The sequence below is a fragment of the Oxyura jamaicensis genome, chromosome 1 (genome assembly GCF_011077185.1).
Source record: "Oxyura jamaicensis isolate SHBP4307 breed ruddy duck chromosome 1, BPBGC_Ojam_1.0, whole genome shotgun sequence".
In the NCBI taxonomy this organism is placed as follows: domain Eukaryota; kingdom Metazoa; phylum Chordata; class Aves; order Anseriformes; family Anatidae; genus Oxyura; species Oxyura jamaicensis.
The window spans coordinates 41,910,022-41,924,941 of record NC_048893.1 but is presented as its reverse complement, the minus strand read 5'-3'; the positions used below and the strand labels follow the sequence as shown (position 1 = coordinate 41,924,941).

Here is a 14,920-nt window from a genome sequence, read left to right as displayed (position 1 = left end):
AAATACCACCACAACAGTGCATCATTATATTTATATTCTTTCTAAAGTTGTGTGATTTGGTTCCATTTGCCTTATAAAATCCAAATACATTATTAAAAAATACTAATTAAGGCCTTTTAAGAATAAATATGTCAGAGTAGAAATCTGAAATTATTCTGTTCTGTGAGCCAATTTTTGTAAATCCTTAAAAACACTCAGTTGAGAACTAAAATGAATAAATTTGTACATACAGAATTTTGTGGAATTTGGAGTCTTCACAAAAAGTTCCCATTGGGGAAATAAGACACATTCAAATTTTCATTGCAAAAATATTGTGACAGGTATATTGGCCTTTAGGAAGTAGTAGATTTGTCTATTAAGTACTATACTATTATCTACAGAACTGACACCTGTAGCTACTGATTATTAGAAAGATAACATAAGGTAACAAGAAATCCCTAAAGATAAAATGGCATAATTGAAATATATTTGGGGGAAAAATACAACTTTTTAAAAACAAAAACAAGTTCCAACAAATTGACCATATCAAAATGGGTTTTTAAGTTTATTCTAAATGCTGACCGGAAAAATTCCATAGTTCATCTTAATAAGGAATTTTACTGTAACTTCAGGTATTCATAACATTTTCATAGTGCAGTCTGATGACCCCTTGTTTATAATTTAGGAATTAGCAGACAGAAGAGGAATAGTTTGTTTAATCCATAAAATGTTTAAATATTGCATATAAACCATCAATCTTTCATATTTTAATTTGAAAGTTTTATTAAAAGCTTGAAAAATAGTTTTACTATTTATGTATTATCATGAAATTTAGATAAAAGGGACAGGAAATTTTCACAAGAAAGAAGTATTTTCTAACTTTAGGAAGGGTGGAATACAGATGGTTATCTAATTTCTCGTGTACTGCCTAACAGGCCAAGGAACCATTCCTTCCATTATGTATGTGCTGTTCATATTCTAGAATCAATTTTAAGAAAGGAAAAACAGCAGTACACATTACTCTCCATTGTAACTATACTGAGGAGTTTTTTTAAAAATTGTTACTTTTTTACTATTCTCCTTATAAATTTTAATTGCACAAAAATCTCATCATTAATACTTTAGCATATCTGTAATCCTTATGATTCACTTAGAAACCTTTAAAATGTATAGACAATAATATTTTTTTCTCAGAGAAGAGAAAACTTTCTATATATGGTCTTTAAATAGTTTGTAGCATTATTTATTTTTTCCCCATAATCTAATAGACTGAGGCAGAATTTCTGAAGCTGCAAACAGCAAGTTTTCCTTACTATAGTCTAGTAAACTCCTTCCCTTTTACACTGATAGCCCTGTATAATTTCTGATCTCTCAGTGAATCTCTATTGTACTTAAAACTTCTTGTGTGCTCAAACTGAAAGTTCCATATCTTGCTGCAGGGCATGAAATGACTTGTGGTTTATTAATGGTTGTTTTAAGGGCAGTACAGGATGAAAAGAAAAAGGCCATTAAAGATTTTCTCTTATGTCAGGCCTTTTTTGCTTATAAAGATCGAGAAGAAAGAAGTGTTATTGCTGTGCTACCCAAATACAGTTAATTTGATGGACAGAGTACCAAGTGGAAAATGAAAAATCTGGTTTGACTTTAAAATTGGCCCTCTGATGCACTTCGTACAAGTCACCTCTGATTGCTAGGGTCTCCACTCATCTGTAAAATTATGACAATGACCTTTTTCTTTGGATCAAAAATAAGTCATTATCATTTTTACTGGTAAACAATATCATTATTGTTGGAAGAAGGTACACCTCTGCAAAGCTCAGCTATTGTTTTGCTGCATACAATAATAACTAAACCTTTTATTGTGCAAGATCTATTAGCACGTATTCTTTCATATCAATTAATTAATCTATCTCCCATTAAGAAATTTATAAACGTGTAATGAATTCTTTGGTGGAGTTTATGTGAAAATGGACGCTTCAGTCATACCATTTTTCACTCCAGTTTATGTCTATCCTATAACTTCCATTAAAAAAATAATCTGTTGTGAGTTTTTATATCACTAAACATCCATATTATTATCAAAAATAAAACAGAGTTGTCTTACTGAGGTAATGTCTATGAGATAGCATGTTGGTCCAGTAATGACGACAGGTTCACTCCAGCTGATATTAATACTGTGAGGAGATGTAGCTAACACAGTCACATTTTCTGGAGGACCATCTGGAGCTACAGAAAAAAAATACTTATGTGAATCGCAGCCAGAGAAGTTCACAAGAAATAAACCAGCAATTTTAGCAGCCAGTAGAGATTCTTTTTCTACTTGAAAATAAAACTTTTTCACAAATTTACTATTGCAGACTGCTTAAATAATTACAACATTTTTTTAATGTCATTTATAAAGTAATCACTGGGATTTAGAAACACAGCTTTTGTTAAATGTATCACAGCATTTATAGTGTCTTAAATGCCTGCAACATCATTGTAACAGGAAAAAACAGTGTTTATTTTTTTCTATTGTTACAGGTTGATTGCATGCACTTTGAATTACACAAGCAAAATATATATATAGCTATTTACATGAATAGACATGCATAATATACAGGAGAAGGTTTATGCCAGACTGATCATGCAAAGAACAAGAAATTATCAAAATACAAGGTCTTCTGTGAGCTGGAAAAGATTTCCAACAATGTTGGACAGTACTGGTAGAAAAAATATATACAGAAAAAAAAATCTAGGTTACATTTTCACTTACTCTTAACATGTTGAGAAACTCTGGAAATACATACCAAAAACTAACAGGAATTGTAAGAAAGGAAGAATTATCACATTAAAAAATAGGGTTTCCTAAAATTTCCTTTTGTCATGGTGATACGTGAATTCACCTAGTTATTTCTGACTCATAAATGAGTAATTAATTAATTTCTTGAATTCATATAACAATACAGCAAGTCATAGAGTAAGTGGCATTACTTTTCCTTAATGCCTGTGGTGAATTTGGGGATGCTAAAATTTGAAATAAAATGGACAACAGCTTTGTATATAATGCCATAAATTTGCTCCATGGTGCCTTCCTTTTTTGTCTACTACAAAAAAGACAACTGTGACATATATCAGTGAACAGTGTGTTACAGAAGCCACAACAGATTTCTATATAATTCCTTGGCTTCAAGCTGCCTTTTTTTTTTTTTTTTTTTTTTTTTTTTTTTTTTTATCTACCACAAAAATTACAATGATGATTAACACATAACAGCAAACAGTCTGTCAGAGAGTTTTATGAGGAAAATTTTAGTGTATTCAAAGTTACTTAGCTTGTTGGGTAGAAAATATTAGGAAAATAAAAAATAGCACAGAAGAAGGTATGTAACTATTGAAATTAGTTGTGAAGCCTCACAAGGAGAGATTTTACACTGTGAAGGTGCACATTTTCCACCACGTTTGCAGAATAAAGCAGGAAAAACTGGGAGCTGAGAAGGTGCTGTTAAGAGTTCAGGATATTGGATATAGGAGGTAGAGTGGTGTGCCAGGATTAGCAGGAATATACTAGACTTTGTAGGGAGGATCAAATTCAGCCATTGGAAGCAGTCCTCTAAAATACTGAATAGGGTCAAACAACTGAATGAAGACAGTAACTGAATGAACTATGTATGAAAATACATAAGGGGTGCTGAAAGCACTGTTCCCCTAAAAATTAGAGCAAATTAAGCTTATTTTTCAGGTAATACATATTGTTCAAACAGTGACTTTTACTGTGAACGGTACTTTCATTAATGTGGTAGTGCTCATATCTTCATCCCAACTGAACTTTCTGATAAACAGTATAAAACTGTATATAGTTTCTCAAGCCTTTGTTCATTTCCAAACCTACCAAGTTTCCATAAATGAACTTCCATTACTCTTTTATAGCATTAATGGAGCATTTAATTTCTCTCTCTTTTTTTTTTTTTTTTTTTTCTTTTCCCTGAAGCCATTTTACACTTATTCATTAGACAATGATGGCATGAAATGACTTTAAGCATAACCTAATCTACAAACTATCCAATATGAAGTTACTTTATTTCCATATACATGTTCTGCTTGACACATTTTGAGTTATTTTCAATAAAATTCTAATTGAGCATACTGTACTTAAGGCACTGATCTAAAATACATGTAAGCATTAATACCTGGTTCATTTTCATCATGAAAAGTACAATATCAGACATCAACTGAATGATACTAAAATTAAATATTTTCTGAAATAAGCTGCATACTTAGATAGGCAACTAGCAAATGAAATGTGTCTGAAAGCCTCATGTTTCACAAAAAGAATCTTTCTAAAAATGTTTTGCTTCAGTAGGTAACTGCCATATTCTGATTTAGGTTTGTTTGTGAAATGAATCCCAGTCAATACAAGTCCATGGTATCACTATAGCCTTTCTCTTATAAATCACAGCAATTTACTCAGTAGAAATGACCTAGACTTATTCTCTCATTCCGCCATAATCCAATCACTTCCTCTCATAAGCACTTTTCTCCTGGTTTTCACAATAATGCATTTTCTGTAACTAATAACCATCATTTCCTGATTATCATGCTTCTATCCTTGCAGAGGAATGTGGGTCTTATGGAGGTCAGGGTCATCTTTCCCATCCATCTGTGTCCTGATGCTAAGGCAGCAGTTAAGTGTGTTAGCTTAAACATAAGTCTGGATAGCCCATCATTTAGGATAATCCTCAAAAATAAGTCTGAATAGTCCAATCTTCTAACATAAATTCATGCTTGCCAGTTTGGTTAAGCCCAGTCCTTTGTCTTTTTTCCCAACAAAATTTAAGTGTGAAGCTCACTTATTTCATTTTATAATTACATAGGTTGATTTTATGTAAACTGAAACATTAGTATCTTATACTAGGCCATACTTACTCTCCAATATTTAGTTTTGAGAGAATGAAAGGAACACAGAAAACCAAATTCTCTCAGGCAAAATCTGTCTGGTACACAACCAAAACTTTTCACCACACAAAAATACTTTCTGAAGTGTACCAAGCAACTGGGTTTCAGCAGGGACTGGGAAAGAAGGTAGCATAACTCTCTGCCCCATGCATCTTTGTTGTATCCTTCATGGGACATTCTAACATCTGGGATTTTCCTTTGTATCTCAGTATATCCTGGCATTAGGAGACTTGGAAGTTTACCAAAAAGCATTGCATTGTTTAACTGTATGAGATCCAAAATAAGTTCAATGATCTCACTGCCCTTCGTTTAACAGCTAACATCCATCCTTCAAAGTGATTTTTTCCCTTAGAAAGTATGAATTCAGCCAATCTTATTCTCCTTATAAATACAAAAATGAAACTCAGTGGAAGAGCAGGTGTGAGGGAACAAAGTTCCCTTAGTTATGAAAAACATTTGTTGCCCTTTCCCTTACTGTGACACAGCACTATGATCTCCTGTACTGGTAACTATATAAATCTAAGTTATGTTGAAAATATTTCATCTTGCAAAGTAGATTTGGCTCTTAGGTAATCCATCAGCTAAGCAATAACAGTGCCATCAAACTAGTTTATGAGACAGTAGGACAGTTCCTGTGAGAATAATCTGCAAGACAGAAGGCTGAATAGTTTATCTGGTTGTGAGAACTGTACTGTACTGCATAACCTCTAACATTTTCCACAGAGTAACACTATAACTTCTTTCAGTACGGAACACTGCCACTATTTTTTGTTTGAAACATGCGAGTTGAAGCATCTTAAAAATAATTTCTTTAGCCTTAAGTTTACCTTCATAATGAACAACTGAAATAAAGAATTAAAGATCCTCACCTTTGTCATTGGATATTAAGAATTATTAGCTTTTGCTGTTGTAGCACAACAGTCCAATACTCAGCACTTGAAAATGTAAAGAATATCTTTACAGTTTATGTTATGTATTTTTAGTTATTGTTGTTATCAAGATTTCATCTCTTTATATTCTTGGAACTGAGTCTAACAGTTATTTGCTTAAATGTTATAAATTCCTGAATATAACTATAGGCTTGAGAGAAACAAATTTTTTCTGAGTCCCCAATTATTTCTGAAGCAAAATCATTTGAGTATTATTTCACTACCAAGGTAATGTGTGTGTTTTTTTTGTTTGTTTGTTTGTTTGTTGGCAGAAGCAATGTCTTACAGAGGCATTTCTATAAAATCAGAATGGTGGCTAACTTCTGCCCTCAAATCTGCAAACATAACTCCCATTGATTTTAGGGGGTAAGTACTCAGGCTATTTTACATAGCATCTAAGCACCCTTAAGCCCTAACAAACCATATATATTGGCTGGGTACCAGCAGACTAATCCAGAGGATGCTTGGCTCAGTCCACAAGGGAGAGGAGAGGGGGAGCTACACCTGTTCTACAAATGCACTCTGCAGGGCTTCCCAGAGAACTGGACAAGTTTTTTTTTTTTTTTTTATCCACTTCCCAAATTTCTCTTCTCTGCTACAGGGAGTAACCTTTGCAAAGGAAAAAGAAGAACTAAAATTTCTTAATCTATTTAATGATATTTTTACAGACTAGTCTGTGGGATGTATACGGTCGGGTAGCTGGAGTCCTGCCTTTCACAAAGTCCAACCACTGCTCAGGGAGGGTCTTGGCACTGCTGAAACTGCCAGCTGGCTACCCAGCTGTGACATGCCTTGTTCCTGTTTTTTCCTCCTCAGCTGATTGCCATTACCCCAGGAAAAAGAGCAGCACCCAGCCATGATATCTGGAATACTGCCCATGCTCCCTTGACTCTGGGGCAGTATGTTTTATAGGCAGTTCATCTACGTGTCATTGATTTAGGTCACAGGTAATGGGTTTGCTGCCCTCTTCTCCCACCATAGACACAGGCCAGGTGCTGCTCACATCTGGGCTGGTGGAACTTAACTTCTATAAATGTTTTTAAACAGGCTAATAGAGCACATTGGGAACCTAGTGCTGAGAACACTGCATCAGCATGGAAATGGTTTGTGCTGTCCAGTGAGACTTTTCTGCTTTTTAACTTCCAATCCTCAGTGGGACTGATAAGAAACTAGTTCTTTCTTAAACCAAATTGACACTGTCTGGACAGAAAATCATAAAGATGATCCTACCTTTATGTGATCACGTGTTTTGATTATCTGCCTCTCTGTCTGCTTTAAATCCCTAAATTTCCTAAATTTGGCAACATCTTTTGGAATAAAAGTATTTGCATGGATATGGACTTGTTGGAGTTCAGTGGAGGAACACAAGGATGATCAGGGGGCTGGAGCACCTCTCCTATGGGGGCAGGCGGAGAGAGCTGGAGAAGAGAAGGCTCCGGGAAGACCTTATGGCAGACTTCCAGTACTTAAGGGGGGCCCAAAGCTGGGGAAGGACATTTTAAAAGCTTATGCAGTGATAGGACATGAGCTAATGTCTCTAAACTGAAAAAGAGTAGATTTTGATTAGACATTAGGAAGAAACTCTTCTCTCAAAGGATGGTGAGGCCCTGGAACAGGTTGCCCAGAGAAGCTGTGGATGCCCCATTCCTGGAAGCGTTCAAGGCCAGGCTGGATGGGGCCTTGGCTAACCTGGTCTGGTGGGAGGTGTCCCTGAACACGGCAGGAGGGCTGGAACCAGATGGTCTTTAAGGTGCCTTCCAACCCAAACCATTCTGTGATTCATTCTATGACATCTCAGCAGCAGAGATCTATCTATCTTATAGTACGAAATCTCTTAGAAGTGCTGGCTCACAAGTTGCACAGCTTCTTTTAGCTATTTCCTGCTCCATCTGGAGTCATGTTTTCTTTTCTTTTCTTTTTTTTTTTTTTTTAATTTTTATTTTTACTTTCATTTATAATATTGTATTTATTTACATCCCCCCAAAAAAACACTGGACAAAGAGTCAGCACACATGAGAATGACTCCATAGCTGATTTCAGTACTTTTCAGTCCAAAGGACTGCTTCTGTGTTCTATATGAAAAATGGGTTATTGTGAAGTTCACTTTCACAGTGTCCAAATCTCTTTCTATGTTTGGGCTTAGGATTTCTCTACTGCAGTTTCTCATCTGCAAATGAAGATGACAATTTTCTTTACCTCGCAGAAAAATTATGAGGTATTTAAGGACAGAGGTGCACAGATACCATGAGGAACAAATAAAAAAGCTTTCCACATTCACATCACATGATTGTAAAAACAAGAAAGGAACAAAGTAAGTTGGTGGACCACTGAACAGTCTTTGGTACACAGATATTTAATTCCTTGGTCTCTACTAAGATTACTGTGAAAGAGGAATGGAGTGGAGGAGCTGTGATTTAGTCGGGTCACTCATGGTGGTTCTCTTTTGCTCCACACAGACCAAAGGCCAGATCTCAAATGTGCTCTGACCTAGGCTGGCTCTGGACTGGTAGGAAAGGTTATATGTCCCCATGTCAACTGCCTAAATAATTTATGTTTCATGTCCTTTTCTCTCAAATATCTAGTGACAACATATCTGTGACAATTAACTCCTCTTTGGAAACTGAAACCTCAGCTGACGCATGAAAGATCTGTGTCTTACATGGCTACTCTGATCTGCAATCTCTTTAGGTAGATAATGGTATTGAAAAGAAATCTTAATTCCTCTGAAAATACTCTTTATGTTCCTTTGACTGGAACATGCAGCAGAACTTCAGAAAAGTGTTACTACATTAGTGAACAGGGTTTAGTCAAAGAATTTAAAAAAAAAAAGAAAAAAAAAGACTACTTTTCATTGACATACCCCACATATGACGATGAATTGAAAACAGCCTATCAACCAAAAGTACACAAAATTCACATTTACCAACTCTAGAGGCAGACTAGGGCTGAGAAATTAAATTGCTGTTGAGCAAACAGTGTATATAGTATATAGTATAGTTAATAAAAGATATTAAAATCTGAAGTAGTGTGAAGAGTACATACCTACCAAATGATTTATATCATATTTTGTACTTGAAGTGTTGCAATAAAACCAATATTATAGGTCTATGAAGAAATAACTTCTACTAAGTGTTCTTGATTATTTAGATGACCACATTGTCATACACGTTGTAACAGCAATATGACATATGACAAATATCCTTACTTACAGCCAGGAAGTGTTTGTGTAGAAATCCAAGGTGAAGAACTGCCATATCCAGCATTTGTACTGGCAGCAACTGCAAATCTGTACCATCTGTATTTTTTTAGTCCATACACAGTCTTTTCTATCTTGTCATCCACCATGTTTTCATATAAATATTGATGCATCTCATATTCAATACATTCCTTAATTTCCCAGTCACTGCAGTGGATGGATTGTAGCTGTGTGGTAATCTTGTAGTTTTGAAAGTAGCCAAAGATAGATTTCGGTGATCTCCAGTTCAAGGTCACACTTGTTGATTGCACATTGGAAAAAACAATATCCCTGGGAGCACTAGGAACTACAAATTAAAACATGTGTAAGATATACAACAGGGACAGGGGAGGTTCAGGCTGGATGTTAGGAAAAGTTTCTCCAGTAAGAGTGTGGTCTGGAACAGGATCCCCAGAGAAATGGTCATGGCACTGAGCTGCTGGAGTTCAAACAGTGCTTGGACAAAGCTCTCAGACACTGGGTCTGATTTTTGGTGGTCCTGTGTAGAGCCAGGAGCTGGACTCAGTGATCAATGTGGTTTCCTTCCAACTCAGAATATTTTATGATTATATGATATCTTAATTCGAATGAAAATTTTTGCAACTTTTTAAGCAGTGTTTTAAAAATATTTTAATAAGCACATCTGATGAACCAGATTCAAGTCCCTATAGTTAATAAGGAACAATTCCATTGGTGTAACCTACTCCAAACATATATAGGTGGGAAACATGTACTATAGCTTTTGAAAAAGGCAAATACTTTTAACTGTGGCATGCAAGGCAAGCTTTGAGAGGTGTGACATTGCTGTTACTACATTTGGGGTTATGTCTCAACTCGGGGAGGGAGCATCAAGCGAAGTTATTTTTGACCTACCCACAGCATTTCTTACTGCTCTTGCTAACTGAGATTCCTCACCTCTCACTTAGAAATACTCTTTTGTAACCCTCTCTCTTTGTAACATATGAAATCCTCAAACAACACCTCCAGCTTTCATTTTGTATCCTGTTTCACCTTCTGAATGGAAAGTATCAATACATACACAATGTAGCTGTTTTACAAGCTGTTCATTAAACTACAAATCAAAAAACAAAAGAGAAGAAAACAAAACATCAACAACAACAGCAACAAAAACAGGAACGATTAAATAACATGGCAATAAAAGGAAAAAAAAAAAAAATTCCCATAAAGTTTGCCTCCATGTATTTAAATGCATATGTATACATGCGTAAGCACAGATTTATATTCATGCGCATGGAGACAGAAGTAGGGCATAGATACACACACACATTCATCCATATCTATATTAAGACAACAGTGTACTCTCAGCTCTTGCAGACTAGATGCAACATATGGTTTTGTGCTATGTCAAATAGTCATACAGTAAGCTAATATTATCTCTAAGACCCTCTGTAAGATAATACTAATACTCTATGGCAAAAACTGTGCAGAGAAATCAGCTCAGAAATCATTTTGTGCACTTAGCTTTAAAGAGTGCTTTAGCCTTTTTGGGGGAAGAAGTATCACTGGTAAAAGAAAACACATGATATATCCTCAAACTGAAACTGAAGAAGCCCCAAGGCTTACATAAAGAATAAAAGGATCCCAAGCCCATGTTACTGGGGAAGAAAGAGAAAGGTTTTTTTCTTTTTTTCAGCCTTATGGTAATGTCTGAACTCAGCTTTCATCTGCAACAATTTGTTCATAAAACATCATCATAATGGAACAAGCTGGAGCCTCTCCACTAGATGTGAATATTTAACAAGAAAGAGATGTAGATTCAGAGTCAAACCAAGCTCTAACAATGAAAAAGTTGAGAAATCCAAACCCCTTCAAATGAACCCAAAGAAGGTGGACCCTGCAGGACAGAAGAGCTGTGAGGACTTCCTCTATCAGAGCACACAGTAGCCCCATACGCTCCCAGCCTACTGAGCAGCCTACTAAGTAGACACAGACCAAAAGCTAACTGTCAGTGCCAACTTTCACCATAATACTCTATAATATCAAAATTAAAATCATTTTGCTCTGTTGTTATTACCACGAAGAGAAGCAAAGTACACGAAGTAGTAAATAAAAACAACCTAGGTAGAAACCTTCTTGCTTGATCACAGTTTTGGAGAGGTAATATTCAATTTATTCACTTGGAAGAGACATAAGCACTGCAATATTTTCTTAATAGTTCTATAAACTGTAGTTGCTACTTATGCAAATTACATGGAAAGTTTTAGTTTATCCATTAGTTGCTGGAAGATAAAGGCGCAGAAATGTTCAATAATTTTTATGAAAATTCTGTATCCTTATTTAAAAATTCATGTACTCTATTAGAATATAGGTTGTTTATATCTGTTCAGATACTGTAAAGAATATTAATTGTACACACTCTGTTATGATGGTGATAAAATTTGAGATAGAATGGATAAAGTTGTTTGACTGAAATAAAAGTTATCACCAAGTCTTGGCCTGAACTTGAATTAAAATAAAATGTTTTTAAGACCCAATGCTATACATTCCAGGAAGTGAAAAATCAAGAGTTAGCAGTTCCAAAGACATCAGATCAGATCCAAATTAAGATAATTTAAGAAAATTCCATCAGTCAGAAGAGATTATTCGTTTTTATTTTATTTATTTATTTTTTTCTTCTTCTTTTTGATAAAGAATATGACCTAACCATTCCAGGCACGCGACTAGGAGCTTCTGCTTTGATGGGAACACCCACCATTGGATGGCTTGGAATAAAAATGTGAAAGGAAGCAACATGGAGATCAAAACAACTGGCCCTAATGCCTCTTAGTCTAACACTATTAACTTCCATCTGCTGAAAACTGATTATTGGACAAGACTTCCATTTAAATGGAAGACAGGATTAAATACTGAAAAAAAAGCACAACCTACCCTGCATGGAGCTTAAAGCTTTCTGCCTGGGGACAGGAAAAATGATTCAATATATTCTGATGACTCTTCATCATAAGATTTTAAAAAGAGCAGGTTTTAAAAAGCAATATAGATCTTACCATAATCAAGGATCCTGGTAGAAAAGCAGAACCACAAGTGTCTGTCTGAATATAATAAAGGGAAAACTTAGTATCAGAGGTTTGGGATAAAGTACATAGCAACTGCTTAATTGTTGGGTGCCAAAAGGAAGGTGGAAATATATACCCATTCCCAAAGTACAGCTGGTAGATCCACATCTGGCACAACTGCCATCTCTGTGCATCTAAAACTAGACAGGCTGAAGATGTGAGTTGCTGGTAGAAGTCGCGTGCTAGCCAGCAGAGTGGGCTTTTCTTCTCAAGGAGAGTATACTGGTCTACCACTTTCAACTGGGTTGAATGGTATTTTAAAGACCTGAGAGCTAACAATGCTGTCGTAAAGGCAGAAAAGATGCTTGGCTGTTTGATAGAACTACAAATTGTTTCAGGAAAAATATCAGTGGCTGTGATTTGTGGGCTCTCACACACCGCTACATTCTAATAATGCCAGCCTCTTTGAGCTTTCCATGTACCTGGTGGGAAGAGACAAACTCCCAGAGAGCAGGGGAAAGAAGGAAGGGAAGAAAAACTGTTTCTCTTTCCATCTGTTACCTAGAGAAGGGTTCTTTTTCCCACTGACAACAGAGCCCATAAAATTACCCTCACAAGGCTGGAGATAATCTTTGTGATTATCCCAGTGAGTAATACTACAGCAAACCCACCATTCGGAAAGATAAGATTGCAGGTATAACCATAACAGATACCATAACAGATATATTAGACAGAGACTTCTTACATACAAAAGCATTTATTTCTTTTTATGTCACTTTTTTTTTTTTTTTTTTTTTTTCCCAGTTTACTCAGACACATATATGTGAACTATTTCTAACCTACAAAAAACCTACTCAGTAGAGGACACAGGAAATTTTTCTGTGCCAGCACCTAGACAGATCTTTAAAATGGAATCAGAGCCTTAATATCAGCTTAAAATCTAGTTCATTTTATCTCATGTCTTGAATAGAAAAAAATGAACTGTAAATGTGATCTTTGTTAGAGCAAATGAAAAGCTGAGATCTGAATCTGGAGTGAATCACAAGGGTGCTGCAAAGAGCAGTGACACCCAGTGGCACAGTCTCTCTTGCACTTGATGACTGTGTTCGACGAGACAATTTCAAGACAACTATGCTATTGGGTTACAGATACAAAGAGGATTACAATTACTCCAGCATGGAGAATCAGATTTCCATTCCTCAAGAATGACTAAAATTTCCCCAACTTCTTCTCTCCACAGATGGTACTGATTTGAACAAACCATTCCATGCTTCCTAGAGTAATCATGCAGCTTGTTTAAATTTTCTAAACATGACTCAACTATGATGAAGTGATCACTGTTCACACTAAAAGCAACTGAAGCCAAAAATTGTATCTGTGAATTATTCTTTCAGATTAAAATTCAGATTAAATAACTATAACAAAGACTTGTCTATCTGCTCTAGGATACTCCCACTTTGTTACGAGCCTAAAAGAAACTATTATTCTTCCTGACTTCCAGAAAGGTGCATTTAAAGAAAAAGCCTTGAAAAGATGTGCTTGGGGTGATCTAGGTCACAAATTGTCCATGTCTGTATCCTGATTACTTTGTGGGAATTCTAGTGCTAATCGCATATTTAAATTCCCTGGGAATCACGGGTAGGATCCCTTAAGTTCATCATCATTCACCCAACAGTCTTTCCCTATCCAATTCTATTGCATTTGCTATAAATCATTTACCTTTGGGTGTAAGCAGGTTTTCAAAGTCTGTAATTTTTGGTGCAATGTACTCTATAGTTTTCAATATAATAGCTTTTAATTCAGCTTCTGAAAGCCAGCCAGGATGCCGGCAGAGAGGCTGGCTGTGAAATGCTGGTAATTCCTTTTCTGGACAGGAGGAGGAATGAGGTGTTTTCAGGTTCATCCACCATTGTTCACATGATGGCCAAACTCCAAGGAAAAGTGCCCGGAGCCAGATCCACATGGGATTTTAAGCTTCTAAAACCTATTTACGTGCCTGAACTCCTACTGAAGTTGACAGGAAGTTAAGCACCTAAATAGAAGTTACTTTCACAGATCTTGGCCCCAGTTCCCTATGCTCGTCTGGCTGCAATGCTAATCAGCCCTTCCAAAGTTGGCAGACTGCTCTGAGATTAACTTTTTATTTGAGAATCTAAATGAATCTGACTGTACAAAGACTCAGATAAAGACGAACTGGGCCAGTGGAACTAGTTTAAAGCAACAGAAACACTTGGTAGAAAAAATCTTATTTGCAATGCAAAGATAACCTAAGGGCAGCAAAGGACACACAAAATAATCTACTGAGAAAAGAGAGCAGTTACGGCTTTCCATAAAGACTTCTGTGGAAAGCAATGACTACAGCTGCACGGGCCGGGAACAGAAGACAGTAATATGATATGGCATAGTTCCTAACGAAGTTAATAAAAAAACTCTGCCTACAGAACAGCTGCTTGTAGCTGGAGTTTGGATTAAAAGAACAGCGGCAGCCTAGAAGTCTGTTGGGTGGTATTAAGAGTATCAACACAAGGAAAGTGAAGAACAAAGTAGAAAAGATAGCAGTGTGCACACAATGAAATAATATTCAGAAAATTGAGGCATTGGAAAAGCAGATTAATATTCCGTATTGCTTATCTCTATTAATTTTTGAAAGCTTTGTTACCCAAAGGAGTTTCCTGGGTTAAGCTGATATCCCTGATGATACTAAATACTACTCCAGTATGGATTGCTAACTCCTTGTGAGATAAGGTCCTGCTTGGTATGAACAAGGACATTGCAAATAGGTCCCAGATGATTTTACTAACATAAAAATGTATAAAACTTTAGACTAT

At 35.9% G+C, this 14,920-nt stretch overlaps 1 protein-coding gene across 2 annotated transcripts in view; it reads right to left on the bottom strand.

The window, feature by feature from the left end:
* Nucleotides 1–14,920, bottom strand: part of PTPRQ (protein tyrosine phosphatase receptor type Q) — a 106,590-nt gene that overhangs the window by 42,486 nt on the left and 49,184 nt on the right. For both annotated transcript variants that reach the window (XM_035341315.1, XM_035341306.1), the window contains exons 26-27: nucleotides 9,050–9,382; nucleotides 2,084–2,205 (exon numbers count right to left, since the gene is read on the bottom strand). In XM_035341315.1, the coding sequence (XP_035197206.1) occupies nucleotides 2,084–2,205; nucleotides 9,050–9,382 (455 nt within the window). The remainder of the gene's footprint in view (nucleotides 1–2,083; nucleotides 2,206–9,049; nucleotides 9,383–14,920) is intronic.